Source organism: Podarcis liolepis (genome assembly GCF_965112155.1).
Source record: "Podarcis liolepis genome assembly, chromosome: 6".
Lineage (NCBI taxonomy): Eukaryota > Metazoa > Chordata > Lepidosauria > Squamata > Lacertidae > Podarcis > Podarcis liolepis.
In genome coordinates, this window is record NC_139559.1 from 4037701 (window position 1) to 4059948 (window position 22248).

The window sequence follows — 22248 nt, forward strand, 5'->3', positions numbered from 1 at the left end:
CACTTGCTCACCCCCCAGTTGTTGTTTGGGGGGAACACCCCTAAATTGCAGCAGACCCAGGGATTTGAATATTTATTTGTGGGAGGCTGGCTGCCCATCACAGAGGGACCCTGATTCTAGGTGGCTCTGGCCCAAGAAGAAGTGAGAACAACTGACTCAGAGAATGTTTCTTGGCTTGTCGTCTCACCCCGAACCCAGCATGTTTGAAAGCGAGCTGAAGTTTAAGGGGGAGGATTTTCTGCACATGTTCAGAGGCACTCCTCTGTATTTCAACAAGGCTGGATCTAACAAGGTCCTCTGTTGTAACCTCCCCAACACTCAGGCCGTCAGTGACAAGTTTTTCTACCCCACGGGCAGTGTCTGCACAACGGCTTCACTGCGGAGGAGCAAAATACACACCAGGAGGCTTAGTTTGGTCAGAATCGAGTAAACACTTCCAGATTTAACGCTAAATACATTACTTCTGGTAAATGGGCCATCATAGCTGCTAGAGGGCCGTGAAAATTTGTGCCCTGGGCTTTTTAGACTCATCATGAACTATCTGAAACCAAAGGGGTGCATTGGTTGCCAGATGTGAAATAGATTGGTATTATTGGTTTTAACCTTTAAAGCCCTATATGGCCTAGGACCCTCATACCTACGGGACCGCCTCTCCTGGTATATCCCAGGGAGGACCTTACGGTCTTCAAACGAAAACATCTTGGAGATCCTGGGCCACAGGGAGGTTAGGCTGGCCTCAACCAGAGCCAGGGCTTTTTCGGCCATGGCTCCAATCTGGTGGAACGCTCTGTCCCAAGAGACTAGGGCCCTGCTGGACTTGACCTCTTTCTGCAGGGCCTGCAAGACAGAGCTGTTCCACCAGGCCTTTGGCCAAGGCACAGTCTGACTCCCTCTTTCTGTAATCCTCATAGAATTCTAGCCCAATGGATGCCATTAATTTGATTTGAACTGATTTTATAATGAATTAATTTTAGAATGCTGTATTACTTTTATTGTTGTTAGCCGCTCTGAGCCCGGCTTCGGCTGGGGAGGGCGGGATATAAATAAATTATTATTATTATTATTACTATTATTATCAGCTCTGCTACCCCACTATTAGCTCAAGGCTGCAGCTTCCTGCCCCTTGGGGTTTTATCCTCCTCCCATTCTGTTGGGCTGGGGAACAAGGAGCAGCGCCGTGTAGAGGCAAGCAGAGCCACAAGCCCCCCACTTCCTGCCCAGAAGAATCACAAACCGCAGGTGCCTTGGCCACTCCTGGCATCCATCCATGCCACTCTCAAAATGCTTTTACTGAGCACAGGAGTTTGCTTATGCTGCAGCAGATGTTTTGGTCCCCCCCCCCTTGGATTTCACCTTTGGGGCATCTGTTTGGCCACTGTGAGAAGACGATGCTGGACTAGATGGGCCAATCACTGGCCACGACCCAGCAGGTGCTTCTCGTGTTCTTAATGGTCATGCTGGCTGATGGGAACTGTAGTCCAAAACACCCGGAGGGCACAAGGCTGGCAAAGGCCAATTCACTGACTCATGGCAGATGAAAACGCCAATAACCAGCAGATGGGATGAGGACAGAGCGTCTCCGGTGTGGCACTGGTGGCGTTCAGCTTTCTGGCTGGACCCAAACGCTGGCTGGACCCATCCCCACCTGTACCTTTTAATGTTGTATTTTAATCTTGTTTTTTAAGTTGTATTTCAATCGACTTGTTTTTATTATTGGTTGTTAGCTGCCCTGAGCCCGGTCTCGGCTGGGGAGGGCAGGGTATATTTTTTATTATTATTATTATTATTATTATTATTATTATTATTATTATTATTATTATTACCTCCTTTCAGAGGCCTACTTCAGACTCTGAAGGCTGTCGGAAGGAAACAGGAGCTGACTCAGCTGTGCCCCATTCCCCGCAGAGTCCCCCAACCCGGCTGGATCTGCCCGGGCAGAATCGCAAAGCATCTCTTACCTGAACATCTCTGCCACTTCTCCCTTCACCAGAGCCACCAGGAGAGGGAAGCCGATGCAGGCCGGGACCAGGTAGAGCAGGGCAGGCTGAGAGGGGAAATCAAGGGGGGTGGGAAGCGTTAGAAGGGAGAGAGGGGGCTGGAAACAGGGTTCGGGAGACAGACATGGGCTGGGCCAAAACAGGGCACAGAGTGGAACTACAGGGGCACAGCGTTAGTGTGGAGGGCCAGGCTTGATGCACCAAAAGTCTGTTCACCGTTTCACACTCACAAGTCTACGGAAGTTGGAAGGTCAAGGGTAGAATTACAAATTGACCACAGGGATTGCAGTGGGCCTGCAGGGGCGGTGGGGTCAGAGTTGCCAAGCCAAAGGCACCAAGTGGTTTAAGTGTCAGAGGCAGACCCCTGAGCTGGGCCTAAAGCAAGCCTTCCTCCAGATAAAGTCATGCCTCATGTTACATTTCCTTCAGGTTGAGCATTTTCAGGTTGTGTCCCATGGCGACCCGGAAGTAACGGAACAGCTTACTTCCGGGTTTCACCACTCGCGCATGCGCAGACACGCAAAATGATGTCATGCGCATGTGCAGAAGTGGCGAATTGCGACCCGCAGGTTGCATTCTGTTCAGGTTGCGAACGGGCCTCCTGAACGGATCCCGTTTGCAACCAGAGGTACCACTGTACTTGGGACAGCAATTCCCACCAGTTCTGGCTGGGTTGGTGGGAGTCCAGCCCCACCTGGAGGCGCCAGGTTGGTCTGACCCAGGAAGCTAGAGCTCCGGCCTCACGCTGGCGCAACAGGCCATGGGAGATCACTGGCCTCTGGGGTCAGGCAAGCCGCTCTTCTCAAAACACTCGCCTTATCTGTAAAACAGATCTGGGTGAAGCTTCCGACTAAACATCAGGAAAAAAATTCGGATGGTGGGAGCCGTTTGACAAGGGAACGGACTACCTCAAAAGGTGGTGGGCTCTCCTTCGCTGGAGGTCTTTAAGCAGAGGTTGGATGGCCACATGTCCTGGATGCTTGGGCTGAGATTCCTGCATCACAGGGGGTTGGACTAGATGACCCTTGGTGTCCCTTCCAAATCTGCAATTCTACGTTTCTGTGAAGCAGATCTCAGCTAGCACCAGGGAACTTTCCAATGCAGCGCTCTTTGAGGGAACCAAGATTTGAATCAACCTCCGTCATTACTGGCCTGGCTGGCAGAGGGTTTTTGGCTGAAGGGAGATCGCCAGTTGCCTTCCTCAGGCAATGAAACCCAGAAGAGGGTCACCTTCCATGCACCTGGAAAGCCAGGAGCCCTCTTAAAAAGAATACCCAACAAGCCAGCTAGGATTGGGTCTCTCTTTCTGGCCAGCTGGGTCACTGGTGAGATGCCCAGAGGCAAGCCTTCGCTGCTGTGTGGGGCTGTTTGCTTAGAAACCGTGAGGTCTGCACCTTTAACAAGGGGGCAGCTGTGTGTCCAAGCAGGACACCTAGCTATCCTGATGCTGGTGGGCTGCTGGAACAGTGCCAAACTCCTCATTTCTCATCTGCCCCCTCCCCTTTTCCATCTCCAATTCAAAGAACTTCCTGCTTTCCCAGAAGAGGCAACCGGCCGTTGCAGGCAGGTAGGTGGCCTTTGGACGCAGGTAAAGGCGGCTCACCTGGGCGTGTTTGAAGATGTGCATGATGAAGATGGTGAGGCCCAGCCCAAAAATATAAGCCACGAAACTGGTGTAGAAGTACGTGTGCGTGTTCCTCTTGAGGCTGAGTCAGGGAAGGAAGCAGAAATGGGCGTTATGGTGATCCAGGGGCAGGAAAAGCTTCCCTAACAGCCCACCCAACGCCATGAACAGGTGAGAAAAATGTCTCAAATTAGCAGACAGATACCATCAGGCCACAAAGGCATGACCAGAGAAAACCTGCTGGGCCCTTGTTCCCCAACCCACCTTACCCTCCAACAACGGCCACTCTTGCTCTCAACTGGAATGTTTTCCAAGAGCAGACTGTCACAAAAAGGCCATCACTCAGCAATACAGGATTGCCAGTCGTGGTCTTTCCCACATTCACCGGGGGGGCGCAGGGGGCTTACCTGATGTCAAAGCGCAGCAGCAAAGCAATGAAGATTCCTGGTTCGGGTTGGTTGGGAGAAGAGAGAGAGCGGAAGGGTCGTGGTTAGGGCTACAGGGAGGAAGTTGTGCCAGGCACCCACCCACTCAGCCACGCTGCCCTTCTCAAGACTCCCTGCTCCTAATATGATCCACGAGGCCGCAGCACCCCCTTGTGGCTGAAAGCAATATCGAGGCGACTCACTGTGACCTCTGGCAGGGATAGACAACAGGTCATACAGCTCTTAGGAAGAGGTTTAATGAATCAGGTCCATGGCTCATCTAGTCCAACATCCTATGCCACACTGCAGCCAACCAGGTGCCTTCAGGGAAACCCTCAAGTAGAATACAAGCGCAAGAGCACCCTCCCCTCTTGTAAAGGTAAAGGGACCCCTGACCATTAGGTCGTCGTGGCCGACTCTGGGGTTGCGGCGCTCATCTCACTTTACTGGACGAGAGAGCCGGCGTACAGCTTCCATGTCATGTGGCCAGGATGACTAAGCCGCTTCTGGTGAACCAGAGCAGCGCAACGCCTTTTACCTTCCCGCCGGAGCGGTACCTATTTATCTACTTGCACTTTGATGTGCCTTCGAACTGCTAGGTTGGCAGGAGCAGGGACCGAGCAACGGGAGCTCACCCCGTCGCGGGGATTCGAACCGCCGACCTTCTGATCGGCAAGCCCTAGGCTCTGTGGTTTAACCCACAGCGCCACCCGCGTCCCGTCTCCCCTCTTGTAGTTTCTGGCAACTGGGGAAAAGGCTGTGTTTTAGCAGAGGCTGGAAGGAAAAGTTTCGACAGGATAACTCACTTGTCAATCTTCTGGTGTCAAAACAGGGCCAGGTGATTGGCAGGTGGATTATCCCCTCCCACCTCCAGGGAACTGGCCTATGGTCTGCCCCCCGCCCTGCCCTGGGCCTAAAAGAGTTCCCCACCCATGCGCTATGGAATGTGGGACGACCAATTAACTTTCTAGCTCCACTCCCATTTCTCCGCTAAGCCTCCTTCCCTTTCTCCAGGAGTGCAGAAGCTGCCTCCTTCTTTCCAGCCGATAACGAAGAGCAGCAAGCGAGAGCCAGAGGGGCCGTTCCATCGCACAGAACCGCCGCATAGTCACACACTCCCTGACCCCCTTACCTGGGATGACAATGTCCCCCAGGCCCAGCATGGCAAAGTTGTCGGCCTCCAAGCCTTTCTCTAGAAGATCTTGGGGGAAAACCACTGGGAGAGAGGAAAGAGGAAAGAGGGGAGAAGCAAGTTCAGTCCATGGCAGGAGACAGAGAGAGAGTCCAGGTTTGTCATTCAAAGACTACAGCAGGTTTGCTTTAAACACACACCGGTAAAAGGGCGAAAGATTTATATGATCTGAAGAAAAACTGAGAACTGTTATAATTTTAGAATATCTAACTGTGAAGATTCACAAAATGAAAGGGTTTAAGGTCAGTGAGAAGGAGGAGGGTTGGTTTGAGACGATATTGAATTATTTAGGCAGGTATGAACAATTTGGGGCAATTAAAAGGTTAAAAGTTAAATAAACCTTGTGGAGGGAGGAGCGTTAATGTATATAGAATTGTACATATGGTTGATTTGAATATGTTATTATTGATTATGTATACCCAATGTATGTTGCCTGGGGGGGTTTGACTGTGTTTTGGTTGTTGGTTAAAAAATTGAAAAATTAATTTAAATTAAAAAAAATTAAACACACACTGGTGCCTCTCCCAGTGCAGGAGGTCCTGAGCTTCAAGGAGATTAGACTGGCCTCGACCAGAGCCAGGGCCTTTTTTACACTGGCCCCAGCCTGGTGGAACGCTCTGTCGCAAGAGACCAGGGCCCTGCGGGATTTGGCATCTTTCCACAGGGCCTGCAAGACGGAGCTGTTCTGACAAGCCTTTGGTCGGGGCCCAGTCTGACCCACCCCCTCTTTTTTTGTTATAGCACCCAGTATGTAAGTGGCCTCCCTAACCCTTTCCACCCACCAGTTCATATAAGATCAGCCATGATAGCCATGTTCAAATATATAAAAGGATATCACATAGAGGAGGGAGAAAGGTTGTTTTCTGCTGCTCCAGAGAAGCGGACACGGAGCAATGGATCCAAACTACAAGAAAGAAGATTCCGCCTAAACATTAGGAAGAACTTCCTGACAGTAAGAGCTGTTTGACAGTGGAATTTGCTGCCAAGGAGTGTGGTGGAGTCTCCTACTTTGGAGGTCTTTAAGCAGAGGCTTGACAACCATATGTCAGGAGTGCTCTGATGGTGTTTCCTGCTTGGCAGGGGGTTGGACTCGATGGCCCTTGTGGTCTCTTCCAACTCTAGGATTCTATGATTCTACGAGCACAAACAGTTGGGCCTGGTGAGCACTCAATGCTGCCATCCCCTATAGTTATAATCTGTGGGTTGCTGTCTTATTTTATTCTGCTCCAAATTTGATTTTAATATTTATTTTAATCAATTGCTTATGTTTTTAACGTATCATGCTTTGATGTTAGCCGCCATGAGCCTGATCCTGGCCAGGGAGGGCGGGGTATAAATAAAAATTATGATGATGATGATGATTCCTAAGGTTGGGTAGGATGGGATTGTGAGCACCCAAAGTAGGCAGTGGCCCTAGAGCAAGAGCTGAAGGAATGAGCTCTATCTTTTCTTGCTGGGCTAATACTGCTCAGTGGAAGGGGTGGACCAGATCCCACCACCAAACCTTTGACAGGTGGGCGGGGCTGCCCAGCAGTCACCTGACACCAAAGTGAACCAACTCCAAAGCCACAGCAGTGAGCCTATACCTGCCTCTCACCTGAGGTCGGGGCTGGGGCAGCAAGGAGTGGCTTTGAGGGAACTGGCACCGCAGGCCAGTTCAGGACCTCTGTTGGGTTGAATTAGCCCCTCGGGATGGAGGTTTTGCATACCCTGCTCTACAAGAAACGCTTTCTCTGTTGCTCAAGCTGCAGCGTCGCTCAGTTAGCCACCGCTCCTGCCACCAAAGGTTTCAAAAACCAAGTACTCACATTTTATGGGCGCCTCAAAGGACTTTGCAACTGTCACCATAACGTTGGTGCCAAAGACCTAGGGAAGAGAGAAGAATGGTGATAAGGATGATGACTGCAGCTTAAGCATTCACACCATGGCAGTCACCCAATGGAGACCAGGCCTTCCTTAGGAGAATAACTGTCAGAAGATTCATAAGGAATCCTCTCTGTTAACTTTCAGGCATCTCTTGAAGACTTTTCCATGCTGAAAGGCCTAGGCAATTGTTCAGTGTTGAGCAGCTGGTTACTTTAATGATTATGCTTTACTGATTTTAACATTTTTCAAGGCAGTATATTCATACTGCTGTACACAGTATGGTGCACTGCAACGTTATAGAGCGTCCAACGAAGGCTTAAAACCATGGAGAGACCTGGTCTGAACAGAGACATTGGATTCTTATCTCATTATACATGACTAAGCCATTTCTCACCTTCTCACCCCTTGCCTTTTCCTGTAAGACCTATTGCAGTCGTTAAGAGTCGTCAACAGGCTCATCTCAGCTATCTGCCAATCTCCCATTCCCACCACCCTTCTGAGTAATACCCCTCCCCACCTTCTCACTATATAGAAGGATCTGGCAACTTCTGTTTCAGTGTATCTGAAGAAGTGTGCATGCACACGAAAGCTCATACCAAGAACTAACTGAGTTGGTCTTTAAGGTGCTACTGGAAGGAATTTTTTTTTATTTCAACGAAGGCTTGGCAGAGACCAGGGTTCGAATCCCTACTTGGTCATGAACCTCACTGGATGCGACCTTGGAGCAGTCACCGCCTCTCGACCTATCCTAACTCGCAAGATTGTTGTAGGGATTAAAGGAGGGGGAGAACCACGTGTGTCACCTTGAGCTTCTTGGAGGAAAAGGCTGAATATGAATGCGATAAATAAATAAGACAGACTGGTAACACAAGAATGTAAGAAGCCACACGGTGGCATGAACTCACTCTGCCATAGATCCCCAAGGAGGAGCCAGCACGGTGTAATGGTTTGACAGGGACCAGGGCTCCAATCCCCACTCGGCCCTGAAGCCCAGCGGGTGACCCCGGGGTCCAGTCACCGCCTCCCAGCCTATCCTACCTCAAAGGGTTGTTTTGAAGATAAAACAGCGGGGAGGAAAACTATGAACCCCACACTTCAAGCTCCTTGCAGGGAAAGTGGGCTATAAATGCAGTAAGCAGAAATAAAGTATTTAGAGACACCCTGAGAAACCAGCAATTGCTCACCCAGAAGACATCGTAGACGAAGAGACCCCCGAGGAGGATGCAGCCGGTGCTGACATTGTTCAAATGCAGCAGCTCCACCCCGTTGAGAGAGAAGGCCAGGCCAAAGAGGTTGTTGGCAATCCAGTGCTGGGAGAAGGGCAGGGAAGGTCAAAACACAGCATATTATTATTATTATTATTAAATTTATATATACAGTGGAATTTGCTGCCAAGGAGTGTGGTGGAGTCTCCTCCTTTGGAGGTCTTTAAGCAGAGGCTTGACAACCATATGTCAGGAGTGCTCTGATGGTGTTTCCTGCTTGGCAGGGGGTTGGACTCGATGGCCCTTGTGGTCTCTTCCAACTCTATGATTCTATGATTCTATGATTCTCTGAAGAGAACACAACCCGCATCTGTGCGTGTCGCGATTCACCGCTTCTGCGCACGACGTCATTTTGAGTGCCTGCGCATGCGGCGAAACCCGAAGTAACGTGTTCCGTTACTTCTGGGTTGCCGTGGAGCGCAACCCAAAAATGCTCAACCTGAAGCAACTTTAACCCGAGGTATGACTGTATATTATAAATATAAATATTATATACATTTCTATATTATATATTTTATAAATTATTATAATTACTAAAATTGCTATTATTAATAATAATTTATTTATGCCCTTCCTTATCCCCTGACAGGCACTCAAGGCGGCTTACAGATAAAAATAAAAAAGATAAAAACAGAGGGGGGTGGAAACCATCATTAAAAGCAATTAAACACTGCTAGGGTTAAATCTCTTCTCTCCCTCAACCCCCCACCCCTCAAATCTATTAAAAACATAGAGATAATTACAATAAAAACAGCACTAGCACAGCACAGGCATGCCCAGAATTTTAGGCAAAGGGAAAGTGGTGCCCCGGCTTTGCCAGGTGCTGGGCGTACCTTTCTCAACAGGTACCAGACTCCAACGATGCTGCTCATGGCCAGGCACACGAGGTCCTTGGTGTCGAACTCGTAGTTGACAATCTCTGCAACAAAAGCCACCACGTCGTTTTCACCTCTATCAGCCTCTTTTAATACAAAGCAAGAGTAAGGGATAGGCAGCACCCAGGCACCCTGGCAAAGAGCTAAGAGAAGCGACGCTTGTTTTCGCACCTAGATTATGAGCCCACAAACCCGACTTAAGACAGACCGCTGACCCACCTAGACTGTTGAAGGTTTGCAGGCAGAGAGAGGCACAGAGAGAGGCAGAGAGAGAGAGAGAGAGAGAGAGAGAGAGAGAGAGAGAGAGAGATCTTATCCAGTCCCACTCTCCAAAATCCAGTGAATGGAAATGATGGATCTTGCAAATAATGCATGTTGCCACTGAACTATGGGTTGGGGGACGGGCCATAAGCTCTGCAAGCAGAAAGACCCACTTAAGAGAGGTTTTAGATATTCAGCTGATTCTCTGACTGTATGTAGTTGTTTTATCTTAGTTCTGATTTTTTTATTATTTAAAGCACATCACTCCACAGGTGTTTGCTGCCTGTGTGGGCATAGAAACAGCAACAGCGGTGTGACGACTGGAAGACAAGGGTGCCTAGGACACTTGCCCGGTATATTGGCCATATTGAAAGAATTAGAAACTCCAGGGAGAGCCCACTAGCCAAAGCAGAAAACTGCAGGCAAGCCTGCTGATGGCCTTCAAGTCGGGGAAAATCAGGAAGCAACAGGCAAGCCAGGGGAAATGTAGGATTTGCACAGGAAATGCTTCAGGTGGGAGTTCGAGCTGGCTGGCAGGGAAGGACTTACCTTCTTTACTTTCCCCAGAGCCCTGAGTGAAGAGAAGCTGATACTGCTTGTTGGGAAAATTGACCGGGAAGAATTTGTTCATCACGGGGCTGAAATCAAGAGCAGAGAAGGGACAAGGTGACTCCTGAAGAACCAAGAATTACTGTATTTTAATATTTTGTTGGAAGCCGCCCAGAGTGGCTGGGGAAGCCCAGTCAGATGGGTGGGGTATAAATAATAAATTATTATTATTATTATTAAGAGAGGAGGGCAGCGGGGTGTCACCCACTAAGCATTCCTGCTGGCCTCAAATTTAGCTCAAAAGTCTTCAATGAGTGCTCGCCCCAGTCAAGTGCCTAATGCACACACATGCAGCAGAAACTGAGCCAAGCTTGTAAAGAGGCACACACAAAAATTGGCTCCAGGCAAGGAAGTCTTGCAAACCATGGTTTCCTTTTTCCCTTTAGGGACACATTTTATACTTGAACGAAGTGGGCTAATAACCTGTGTGAGGTTATTTGCAAGGCCTAAACCACCCTCTGCCATCGCCTTTAAGGACAGGTCAAATGACCCCCTCAGGGATGTCCTTATTCACGACAACAAAATACGGGAGGAGGTCATGTTTAAGAGCTGCTACCTGTATGAAGAGTTCCCAGCATCATCACCAGCCCCACGCTAAGAACCAGCTAAAAAGAGAGACTCAATATTAAGCTGACCCAGAGAGCTTCATTTTGAATTTGGTAAGAAACAGCCAATTTCAGCTGCACTGTGCATCTTTCATTTGAATCCTGATGGGGCCAGGTAGGGAGGCAGGGGGGCAGGTATGAGGGGGGCCTTATTGCCCCCAAAGGCAGCTAAGGTTTTTTGTGTTTTTTTGTACCGAGATGCGGAGACCCTGGAATTGACCACCAGCAGCTCATTAAAAATAGTGCTCCCAGAGTGGGTATGAACTCCTTTTTCAAGGCTCAATTTGGCAAGGATTTTAGGAAGACTGAGCCATGCCATTATAAGATGCCAACACCATCCTGCTTATTGGGTGTGGTGCTTTTGCAGAACAGTGACCGTTTCAGCAAAAATACAAAGCCAAGGATTTAAGCGGATCCCTTTGCCAAGGAAACATTTTGATTTGCCTCTTCACCCAGTGAATGGCACTGCAGACTGCTGACATTCATTGGCCAGGTGTGCTGTTTTCCTGTCTCCCATGTCAGAGGGAAGTAGAACACCCTGAAAAGGGGACTCCCAGGAGACACTTGAAAAGCACTTCCTAGTTTTGCTTGCATGGCTTTTCCCTGCCTGGAATGCACCCTTTAACTCTGATAGTGCCCCTTGCCAGCCGGGATGGAGGACGGAGAGGCAGCAGAAACTAGGCTTCTGCATTCATTGTTCCACCCCCATTTGCTTTTGGTCCCACCCGCCGCTGGCATGTGGAAATGCAGCCCTCAAGTCTGAAAAACCCTGAGCTGCAGAGTCAGAGACATGCTACCAACCTCCAGCTCTGCTAACAAACCTCTGATCTCATCCCTTCTCCTCCTCATCCTGAAACGTAAGTTGGTTCAAACAGAGGAAAATTTATTATATAGCTGAGGAATGGAAGAGCAGTTTTGGAAGCAGCCAACTCTGGAATAGTATTAGCTAACAGTGTCCACTGGGAACGCCCCAATGTCCCAAAAGCAATTTCTGAAGAGATCTCTGGCTTTGTTTGTTCTAGAGCAAGAAATGAAGGGAAATTTATTGAGGCGTGTGGAGAGAAGGAAGAACCCTGTAATGGCAGGAAAGAGCTGAGAGGAGTGAGGGATAACTCTACTAGATGAAGCCGTATTGCCCAGGAGCCACCAGCACCCTCAGCACAGGCCCTCTAATTTTGCTTTAAACAAAAATCCCAGCTAAGTTTAGGCTGTTTTGCTGCAACCAGCAGGGTTCAGATTTCTTTTTCTTTTAAATGGAATCGCAACACACAGTATTCAAGCCATCTGCTGTTCTCCTTCTTTTACCTGATGGTGTGGGAAAGGGCTAGGATCCCCAGGACAAAGAAATACATGGAGAGCAACAGGTTGATGTATTCTTGAGAGAATATCTAGAAGACAAGAAAAACCAGTCAGGTTAAAACAACCTGCTTTCTAACTATGCAACGTGTCAAAACAGAGGAAGAACAACCCGGAAGCATAATTACTGCTTTTAAACTTTCACATCTAAGCCACAAGGCTGTAATTTTGCTTTCTTTTAATTTCTGACAGACGTGAGCAGCTCTCCAGATGTTTAGGACTACAACTCCCATCAGAATGTGCTGACTGGGGCTGATGGGAGTTGTAGTCAGAAACATCTGGAAGGCACCAGGTTAGAGAAGGCTGTCTTATGCCAGACCACGGGTCTGAGCATCATCTCTGCCCAGTCTCATTGCCCAGATCAGATGGTTTTCTTCTCCCCTAGGAGAAGTGTGTGTGTTCTTTTTCATGAATTTTCTAATAGCGCTGCCTCTAAAGGTTAATTCCGTGCTGGTTGGGAAGAAGTTCTTGACTGGAAAAACTCTATGATAGTTACAATGAAAGCTTTCTAATGTTAGAACCAGTAACCAACTGTTCTTTGGTCACCTTGATCACTTTTGCAGTTGTTCCTCACAAAGGCCTCCATTCTCCTGACCTCCAACACAGCTTATCTGCGTATCTCTAAGATACAAATCCTGTGCGATGAACAAACAGTCACCCTGGAAACACCAATTGCCACTTAGAATTATTCCATTTCCTTTCCTGCCGGTACAGGCTGTGATTGCCAGTTGCCCAAGGCTGGCTTCGTCTGGCAGAAATGCAGCAGGAATCCAGGAAGTTAACAATCTCCGAGGCCAATCCATCACGTCTATGACAATGACCTTTCCATTTCAGCAGGCATTTTATGACTTCAGGATCAATTTCAATTTCTTTTATCCACTGTATGTTTCCTGTAATCCAACTGTATACCCGATAGAAATTCTGGTGATTAAGCGGTATGCAAACAGTTGGAATGAAATGAAACTATATATCCCACCACCCATTTCCACTTGAAATGGCTTAGGCAAGTGGTCACATGAAGGTGCCTTCTACAGCTCCATCTCACCCATGACATCTCCAGGATCTCCAGCAGAGGTGCTCAGCCTTCCTACTACCAGAGATCAGGGACGGGGAAGAATTCAGCACCAACCAGAATCCAGACTTCTGGTGGGAATGGAAGCATGTCCATTTCTGCACACCTTCCACACCCAGGGGTTTCCAATGTCCCAAACAAGTAAGTAGAACAGAACCCACTCTGCATGCAACCAGATCAGAGGAGGCAATCTGGACCGGCCCGGGGAACCATGCTAGGCCTCGCCTTGCTCCGAGGTATCCTGGATGCCAGTCAGGAGAACGGCACTGGGGAAGTCTCCTCAGGCCTGGCGCACACTGCAAAACTCATTTGATGCTGCAATCCACTCTGGACTTTTACTGGAGCTAAATGGATCTGTCTTCCCACTTCACCTAAACTTTTCAGAGTGCAACTTGGTACCTGCTGCGTGCAAAGCAGACGATCTACCACTGTGCGAGGGGGAAGGGAAACAGGCAATGCAGCAGATCAGATCAGCTCCACTCTCTAGCCTTTCCAGCTAGTACTGGAGGCCCTGCTCTGTCCCATCCTGTGGGTGGTGAAGCTGATGAGCATGAGAAGGCATATGCAAACTCAGCCCTCCAGATGTTTTTGGGACTACAACTCCCATCATCCCTAGCTAACAGGACCAGTGGTCAGGGATGATGGGAAGCGTAGTCTCAAAACATCTGGAGGGCTGAGTTTGCCTATGCCAGAGCATGAGGAAGGGAGCCATCTTGGTTGTTGTAGAGCCTGGATTATGGAAGACACACACACACACCCTGCCAAGCAGGGATGCAGCAGGCACCATTTTGCCTTTAGACAATGGGTGGATTTTTTATTTATTTTGGCTAAATAAAGCTTCTTCTTTTTTGGTCTGGTCTGCCACTTTTAGATATTTCAGTTCTTTTAAAACATTATCCTGTTGTCTCAGTTGATATTTCGATGGTACTGCCTTTATCGTTCCATTACACTGCTTTTAATTCTGTGATTTTGTGTTTCATCCACTTTACCATGTACATAGTTTTGGGAAATCCTGAATAGAAAGGCTGGATAAAATAGCTAAAAGCTGGAATTGTCCCCCCCAATATATTACACTGTTTATACAAGTAAAACCTCCTCTTACTAGTACAAACAGTGTAATATACTGGCATACCCACCCTTTTCGAAAGCTGGCAGATCCAGGAAATGAAAGACCTTCTTCTACCAGCATCGGACAGCATCCACCTGCAAAATGCTCAGCACCCCACAACTCCCAAAGACCCGATGGAGACACCACACTATTGTGAATACTTCAGACAGAAAGGTTTCTGCCACCTCCCCCTCCCCAGGAGTGATTCTGCTTCCTCTGCACCCACAAAAGGGAGAGTTATTGGATTAGCTGTCAGCCAGCAGAAGACTGCAATGAGATCCCCAGTGGTTTTACTTACTTTGAAGAAGAGATAGAGGCCTAAGAGGGTGCAGCTGGCAACGATAGGAAAGCGGGCAGCATCTCGGCTGGTAATGGTCTCCGGCATATCCGAAGCATTCTAGAGGAAAAGTTGGTCAAATGTTAGCCCCTTAGGGCAGGAAGGATACGTTATTCAGAACTCTAGAAGCAAAGATATTAAGAATATTAAGTGGTACTGGAGCCCCGTTCACATCCTGAGAAGAACGCAACCCGCGTCTGTGCGTCGTGATTCACCACTTCTGTGAATGACGTCATTTTGAGAGTCTGCGCATGCGGCGAAACCCGGAAGTAACCTGTCCCATTACTTCTGGGTCGCCAGGGAACGCAACCTGAAAACGCTCAACCTGAAGCTACTTTAATAATAATAATAATAATATATTTATACCCCGCCCATCTGGTTGGGTTTCCCCAGCCACTCTGGGCGGCTTCCAACAAAATATTAAAATACCGTAATACATCAAACATTAAAAGCTTCCCTAAACAGGGCTGCCTTCAGATCTCTTCTAAAAGTCTGGTAGTTGTTGTTCTCTTTGACATCTGGTGGGAGGGCGTTCCACAGGGTGGGTGCCACTACTGAGAAGGCCCTCTGCTTGGTTCCCTGTAACTTGTCTTCTTGCAGCAAGGGAACCGCCAGAAGGCCCTCGGCGCTGGACCTCAGTGTCCGGGCAGAACGATGGGGATGGAGACGCTCCTTCGGGTATACTGGACCGAGGCCATTTAGGGCTTTAAAGGTCAGCACCAACACTTTGAATTGTGCTCGGAAACGTACTTTAACCCGAGGTATGACTGTACAAGAAGAGCCTGATGGAACAGGCCAATGGCCCATCTAGTCCAGAATCCTATTATTCCCTTAGATGCCTTTGGGAAACTAGCATGCAGGATTCAAGCAGAAGAGCCTTCACCCCTTCTGCGGTTTCTAGCAACTGATATTCAGAAGCACAGCATTGCCGTCGTGGCTGGTAGCCTTTGATAGCCCTCTCCTCTGCCAAGAATTTGTCCAATCCTTTTTTAAAAGCCATCTAAATTGGTAGCCATCATTGCCTTCTGTGGGAGCTATTTCCATTGTTTACCTATGCATTGCATGAAGGAGGACATTCCTGTACCTGTCTTGAATCTTTGGAGATTTAGCTTCACTGGATGTCCCCGAGTTCTAGTGTTACAAGATAACCCATCAGCCTGGACAGTGACCAATGTGCTCTTCCCTATTTCCCACTGGAAGCAGAATAACTGCAATGTAGGGCAGATATTGCATCCACTTAACCACATCTGCTTTTACAGCCCTCAGGAAACTTGAGCAATGGGGTTGCCAGGCACACTCAGAGGCAAATTAGTTTCCCTATTGGAATGCATCATATGGAAACTTGCTCTGAAACACTCACACAAACACCTTTTTCATTGTTTTTCAGCTTCTTGTTCTGAAGACATTTTTGTGACAAATACCGTATTTTTTGCTCTATAAGACTCACTTTCCCCCTCCTAAAAACTAAGGGGAAATGTGTGTGCGTCTTATGGAGCGAATTCAGGCTGCGCAGCTATCCCAGAAGCCAGAACAGCAAGAGGGATTGCTGCTTTCACTGCGCAGCGATCCCTCTTGCTGTTCTGGCTTCTGAGATTCAGAATATTTTTTTTCTTGTTTTCCTCCAAAAACTAGGTGAGTCTTATGGTCTGGGTGCGTCTTATGCAGCAAAAAATACGGTACCTTTCGATGCAGCACTACATGGCCAGATGAGGTATCAGCCTGCAATTATTTTGGCACTTTTTAATACGACAATAGTGGCTCAATCCACCTGCTCCTCAGAGTGGCTGGGGGAACCTGTTGTTATATCAGACCTGAAATAGTCTGTGGACAGTCGGCATCCCTTCCAAAATTCAGAAACGGAAACTGAAGGAAGTTGGAAGAGAACAGGTTCCCCTTTTGTTTCCAGGCTCATAACTTCTGTGAGTATGTTTGCAAGGCTGAATTATACCACCCCTAAAGAAATTAAAAGGGCTGACCATCTTGGGCTGGAGCCACCAACCGATTCCATGACTTTATTTATGCCAGTGCCCTCCCCACAGCTTCCAGCACTAAAACAACTGGTGTTAATTATGTATTAGGTGAAGTATTTCTTTAAAAACAACAACTGATTCCTGCCAGCCTCAGTGCACGAATCCAAGAATACCCACATGGGTTTTTCTTTCTTATCTGCAGCCTACACAACATTCACAATTGCATAAAGGGAAACGTACAGAAAGGGGCGAATGCAGCATATGCAAAACATGGATTCTCTACAGAAGCAGCTCGTCAGCACACAGCTAGCCACAACTGCCTGCCCAAGGAAGCACTCAAGCATCTAAGGAGGAGGGGCATGCTCTCCACTTTGGCCCTCTTGCCTGCTAACACGTCAGTTGGCCTCCTTCCTTCCGTCCCAAGTTCTCCCCAAGGTGCACACTCAAGAGCAAAGGAACAAAAAGTCCTGTGCTAAATAGGCCAACGCTACTGCATGTAGCAAAGTGAATCCTTTTTCAGCTTGGAAAGGAAGAAACACTTGCTGGAGTGCATGCTTTTCACACACACACACACACACACACACACACACATTGCCCCAGGAGATACCAAGGAAAGGAGACAGAACTGCTGGGGTAGACAATGCAGAGCTAGATAGGGCCAATGGCCTAATGCAAAACTGAGGAAGCAGCAAGGGAAGGGTGCAAGAGCAGGCTGCTTTGGCTGAGATTCCTGCATTGCAGGGGGTTGGACTAGATGGCCTTCAGGTTCCCTTCCTATTCAACAAGTCTATGATTCTATGCTCTGCACATGGCCAGAAGTAAAAAGAAAAACATTAGACAGGACACCTAATTGCAGCATGTGGGGAGAACACGCCATCACCACACTACATGTATGAAAAGAGGGCCCTGCTTTCTAACACAGGCATCGGCACACAGAATCACAGAACTATAGTTGGGCTATTCAGGTACTGGGAGGACGCCTGCTGCAAGCCGAAAGACTGGAGGGGTGTCAGGGATTATTATTATTAATACCCCACCCATCTAGCTGGTTTTCCCCAGCCACTCTGGGTGGCTTCCAACAAAAGATTAAAAATACATTAAAACATCAGTCATTAAAAACTTCCCTAAACAGGGCTGCCTTCAGATGTCTTCTAAATGCTAGATAGTTGTTTTTCTCTTTGACATCTGATGGGAGGGCATTCCAGAGGGTGGGTGCCACTACCGAGAAGGCCCTCTGCCTGGTTCCCTGTAACTTGGCTACTCACAGTGAGGGAACCGCCAGAAGGCCCTCGGTGCTGGATCTCAGGGTCCTGGCAGAATGAACCTCCTTCACAAGAAACACGGGTCCTGCTTTGATAGCGAAGCGGGCTCCCTCTGAAGGGGTGGACTCTCTTCCGCCCAAGGATTTTAAGCAGAGGTTGGATGTCCACCTGGCAGGGGTTCTTCAGCAGCCATTCCTGCATTGCAGAGGGTTGGGCTGGATGGCCTTTGGGGATCCCTTCCAGTCCTGTGATTCTATGGGAAGCTAGTCAAGCCATTTACCAAAGTCAAGCCTTTACCAAAGGTGTCGTGGGCTTTGAAGACACTCAAACTCAGGATGCAAGGGAGAAACATGCTAAGAGGAAGGCATGCTTGGCAAACCGTCCCCGTGATCAACTCCTGCCTGGAAACCAATGTCCCCACTGTGGAAGGACGTGTGGATCCAGAATTGGCCTCCACAGTCACTTACGGACTCATTGTTAAAACCGTGTTTATGGAAGACAATCTTACTCGGCTACAGTCTTACTCCCACCAGATGTCAAAGAACAACAACTGCCAGACTTTTAGAAGACACCTGAAGGCAGCCCTGTTCAGGGAAGCTTTTAATGTTTGATGGATGAATGCATTTTATTTTTATTGGAAGCCGCCCAGAGTGGCTGGGGTATAAATAATAATAATAATAATTACGAGTGATCGCCAGAGAAGAAAAAGTCAAGCCATTAGGTCCACCTGGCCCAGTACTGCCTGCACTGACTGGCAGCCGCTGGATGGAACTGCAGGCGGGGGATCCTTCGCAACCCTACCTGGAAATACCGTGTTCGGTGTGCCCTGAGCCGGGGGCCCGTTTTGCATGCCAGGCAGATACCCTCTACCCCCCCAAGAGCTGCGTCTCCCCCCCCCTCGGGTTCACCCTGCTCCACAAGCCCCCCTCATGTCTCGTGGAGTTCCGCCGGCCTCCCACCTCGGAGCGGGAGGGGGTCCCGCCCTGGCCGCCCCTCCCCCCGCCTCACCTTCCCCTTCGCGCAGGAGACGGAGCGCAGCGCCCCGAAGAAGATGGGCAGCAGGGCCATGAGCACCAGGCTGCCGTAGGCCAGCGCCATGCCCTCCGGGGTGGCGGGAGGCCGAGCCCCGGCCGCCCCGGCCGAGGAGGCGTCGCCGGCCCCGCTCCCGTTGTGCGCCTCGGCCTGCTCCATCGTCTCCAGTCCCCAACGCAGTCCGCACTTCCGGCCCGGCGGAGGCGGCCTCGGCGGCGCCCAGGGACACGTTCCCTTAAGGAGCCGGAAGTGCGTCGCGGCGCGTGCGCGTGCGGCGGGCGGAGGCCCCGCCCCTTGGTTACGGCGCAGGGCCTCCCCGTTGCTAAGGGAACCAGGCGCCCGGGCCTGCATCCCGCTTTGGGGGGAGGGGAAGGGAAGGATGGTGAAGGCGGAGGGAGACCCCTCTCTCGCCTCCTGTCTTCCGTTTATCCTCGGGTTTATTCTCAGTTATTATTGTTATTATTGCAATTAGTATTTATGAATTGGGAGAAAAGCAATGACAAACCTAGACAGCATCTTAAAAAGTAGAGACATCATCTTGCCAACAAAGGGCCCTATAGTTAAAGCCATGGTTTTCCCAGTAGTGATGTATGGAAGTGAGAGCTGGACCATAAAGAAGGCTGATCGCCAAAGAATGGATGCTTTTGAATTTTGGTGCTGGAGGAGACTCTGGAGAGTCCCATGGACTGCAAGAAGAACAAACCTCTCCATTCTGAAGGAAATCAGCCCTGAGCGCTCACTGGAAGGACAGATCCTGAAGCTGAGGCTCCAAGACTTTGGCCACCTCATGAGAAGAGAAGACTCCCTGGAAAAGACCCTGATGTTGGGAAAGATGGAGGGCACAAGGAGAAGGGGACGCCAGAGGACAAGATGGTGGGACAGTGTTCTGGAAGCTACCAGCATGAGTTTGACCCAACTGCGGGAGGCAGTGGAAGACAGGAGGGCCTGGCGTGCTCTGGTCCAGGGGGTCACGAAGAGGCGGACACGACTAAATGACTAAACAACAACAACAATATAGAGTGGTCAATGGTTGTGTTTGGTGGTGGGTTGGCTGGATGGTAGGAAGCTGGTTGAGTTTGGTGTGTGTAAAAGCTGTTGGTCGTGTTGGAGAAGACTTTTTAAGAATAAAAGCAGCAATACTCTGCAAGAATACTCTTTCTCAAAGACTCTTTTGTGCCAACTAAGGTCTGAGGTTGGGAGCAAAGCAATGACAACCCTAGACAACATCTTAAAAAGCAGAGACATCACCTTGCCAACAAAGGTCCGTATAGTTAAAGCTATGGTTTTCCCAGTAGCGATGTATGGAAGTGAGAGCTGGACCATAAAGAAGGCTGATCGCCGAAGAATGGACTGCAATAATAATAATAATAATAATAATAATAATTTATTTATACCCTGCCCATCTGGCTGAGTCTCCCTAGCCACTCTGGGTGGCTCCCAATCAAATGTTAAAAACAGAACAGTATGAAATATTAAACACTTCCCTGAACAGGGCTGCCTTCAGATGTCTTTTTAAAATAGGATAGCTGCTTATTTCCTTCACATCTGAAGGGAGGGCGTTCCACAGGGCAGGCACCACTACCGAGAAGGCCTTCTGCCTGGTTCCCTGTAACCTCACTTCTCGCAATGAGGGAACCGCCAGAAGATCAAGATGAATTGTATAAAAACACACTGAATACATTTATTAAATTTGTAAAAAACAAAGAAACTGTTACTATCATTATTATTAATATGATTTATTAAATGTATACAGCACTCTTCATTCCAATAGCACAGGGCGGTTTACTGTATAAAAGCACAGAAAAACACAAAGTGTAGCAACTGCAGCAACCGTCCCAGAGACCTCTCTCGTTTCGTAGCCTTCGTATTTTTTGTTTGTATGTTTCATAAGAGCTATAGGTTGCTTGGCTGTTAAAAACAAAAACAAAACACGCAACACCACCTCAAAGCGGTTTACAAAAAGATAAGACCAAAAAACAACTCTACTTTAAAACATGCAAAACTCACAACTCTACTTTAAAACATGCAAAAGTTCAAGTATTGAAACAGATTAAAATAAACTCGACTTTCTAAGTATCTGGGCAGGCTTGTCTAAGCAATTATGTTTTTAGCAGGTGCCAGAAAGAGAGCAGGGAAGGCGCTGGCTTAATCTCAGGAGGCAGGGAGTTCAAAGTGCAGGCGCTGCTGCACTAAACTTCGCTTATAAAAAGCGAAACAGGTATTCTGTGGCACCTGCAAAAGTGCCGGTTTCACCAATCGAAACAGTCAATTGGGAACATTCAAGGCAAGGAGGACTCATCCACACTGCCTAGTTTTTTTTTCTTTTTTAATAAGAAAGAATTCTGTCGCTAATAATTGAATTTGGAAGGCTGTGTTGCATTCTGTATACAGTGCACAGTTCTAGCCACCCAGGCACAAAAAGGTATTGTGGAGCTATAAAAATTTGGAAAAGTGACCCCAAAATATTCAGTAGGCTCATGTGTGGGGTTCCCAAACTGTGGTCTGTGAGCTTCATTCCAGGGGGTCCGTGGTGTGTCTGGTTTTGTGTTGGAGGCCGGAGGTGGCGCATTCATCACATTAAATAATTCTCAGTGTGTTTTTTGTTACTGTATTTTCTTTGCTTCTTTTATTTCCTATATTGCATTTTATTGCATCAGAATTTGAGTTCTGTGTAATACAAATTGAATAAAATGCAATGTGTAAGATAGGAAAGAAGCAACAAAATTACACCCAGGAGTAGCATAGTGCATTAGAATTACTACAGCAGACAGAAAACATGTCTGCCGAGACCTTCAGCAATTTTCAAATGGGCTATAGAGGGGAAAAAAGTTTGAGAACCGCTGCTCTGAAACATCTTCCATAAAAGGAAAGCACAGTGTGCTTGGGACCTCCTAGTTTTGTTTTTCAATTTTTAAAAAGGCAGTTGATGGAGGTGTATCAATTTATGCATGGAGTAGGGAGAGAAAAATGCAGAAAATTCAGTGCAGGCAAAGAAATAAGCAAGATTTTTCTCTTGGCCTAGCTAAGTTTTAGTGTGTTTCTGCATGTTGCTTCTACACATGTTGTTTGGCTAATTTATGGAATGTCCTCTCACAAGATGTGCTCATAAGCGCCAGCCTAGATGGCTTTAAAGTGGAATTTGTCAAATTTGTGGGGGAATCAGTCTGCTAATGGCTATTGGTTGTGATAGCTATACCTCTATATTCGAGCAGGATGCCAAAGGTGGATGGTTCCTGACTTTGTGTTCTACATATCTATAGAAGGCTCTGACTGGCCAGAAACAGGATGGTGGACTTGTCCAGTAGGGCTTTTACTTTTACACATGCACACAAATTTCATGTATCGAGCAAAGCTTCACTAGTCTGGCCTTTAAGGTGCTACAATGCACTAAT

At 48.2% G+C, this 22248-nt stretch overlaps 1 protein-coding gene and 2 long non-coding RNA genes across 7 annotated transcripts in view; 2 read left to right on the forward strand and 1 right to left on the reverse strand.

The window, feature by feature from the left end:
• LOC310708938 overlaps positions 1-5711 on the forward strand; it is a 19837-nt gene extending 14126 nt beyond the window's left edge. The window contains exon 3 of the long non-coding RNA XR_014527235.1: positions 1834-5711. This is a non-coding gene — a long non-coding RNA (uncharacterized lncRNA). The remainder of the gene's footprint in view (positions 1-1833) is intronic.
• HM13 (histocompatibility minor 13) overlaps positions 1-19119 on the reverse strand; it is a 25691-nt gene extending 6572 nt beyond the window's left edge. For 2 of the 4 annotated variants that reach the window (XM_083507624.1, XM_083507622.1), the window contains exons 1-11: positions 18833-19119; positions 14554-14652; positions 12025-12107; positions 10055-10143; positions 9203-9288; positions 8289-8414; positions 7047-7104; positions 5179-5262; positions 4029-4065; positions 3601-3703; positions 1959-2044 (exon numbers count right to left, since the gene is read on the reverse strand). In XM_083507624.1, coding sequence (XP_083363750.1) covers positions 1959-2044; positions 3601-3703; positions 4029-4065; positions 5179-5262; positions 7047-7104; positions 8289-8414; positions 9203-9288; positions 10055-10143; positions 12025-12107; positions 14554-14652; positions 18833-19015 — 1034 coding nt within the window. In that variant the 5' untranslated portion in view covers positions 19016-19119. Of the gene's footprint in view, positions 1-1958; positions 2045-3600; positions 3704-4028; positions 4066-5178; positions 5263-7046; positions 7105-8288; positions 8415-9202; positions 9331-10054; positions 10144-12024; positions 12108-14553; positions 14653-18832 lie in introns of all 4 variants that reach the window. The other 2 variants (XM_083507621.1, XM_083507623.1) reach the window with 2 other exon arrangements.
• LOC310708943 lies at positions 10073-14350 on the forward strand. 2 transcript variants are annotated; one of them, XR_014527240.1, is made up of 3 exons: positions 10073-10171; positions 10501-10773; positions 12639-14350. It is a non-coding gene; the product is annotated as an uncharacterized lncRNA (long non-coding RNA). The 2 variants fall into 2 exon arrangements; XR_014527241.1 differs by lacking the exon at positions 12639-14350 and adding an exon at positions 11742-12014.
• Positions 19120-22248: the final 3129 nt, after the last annotated feature.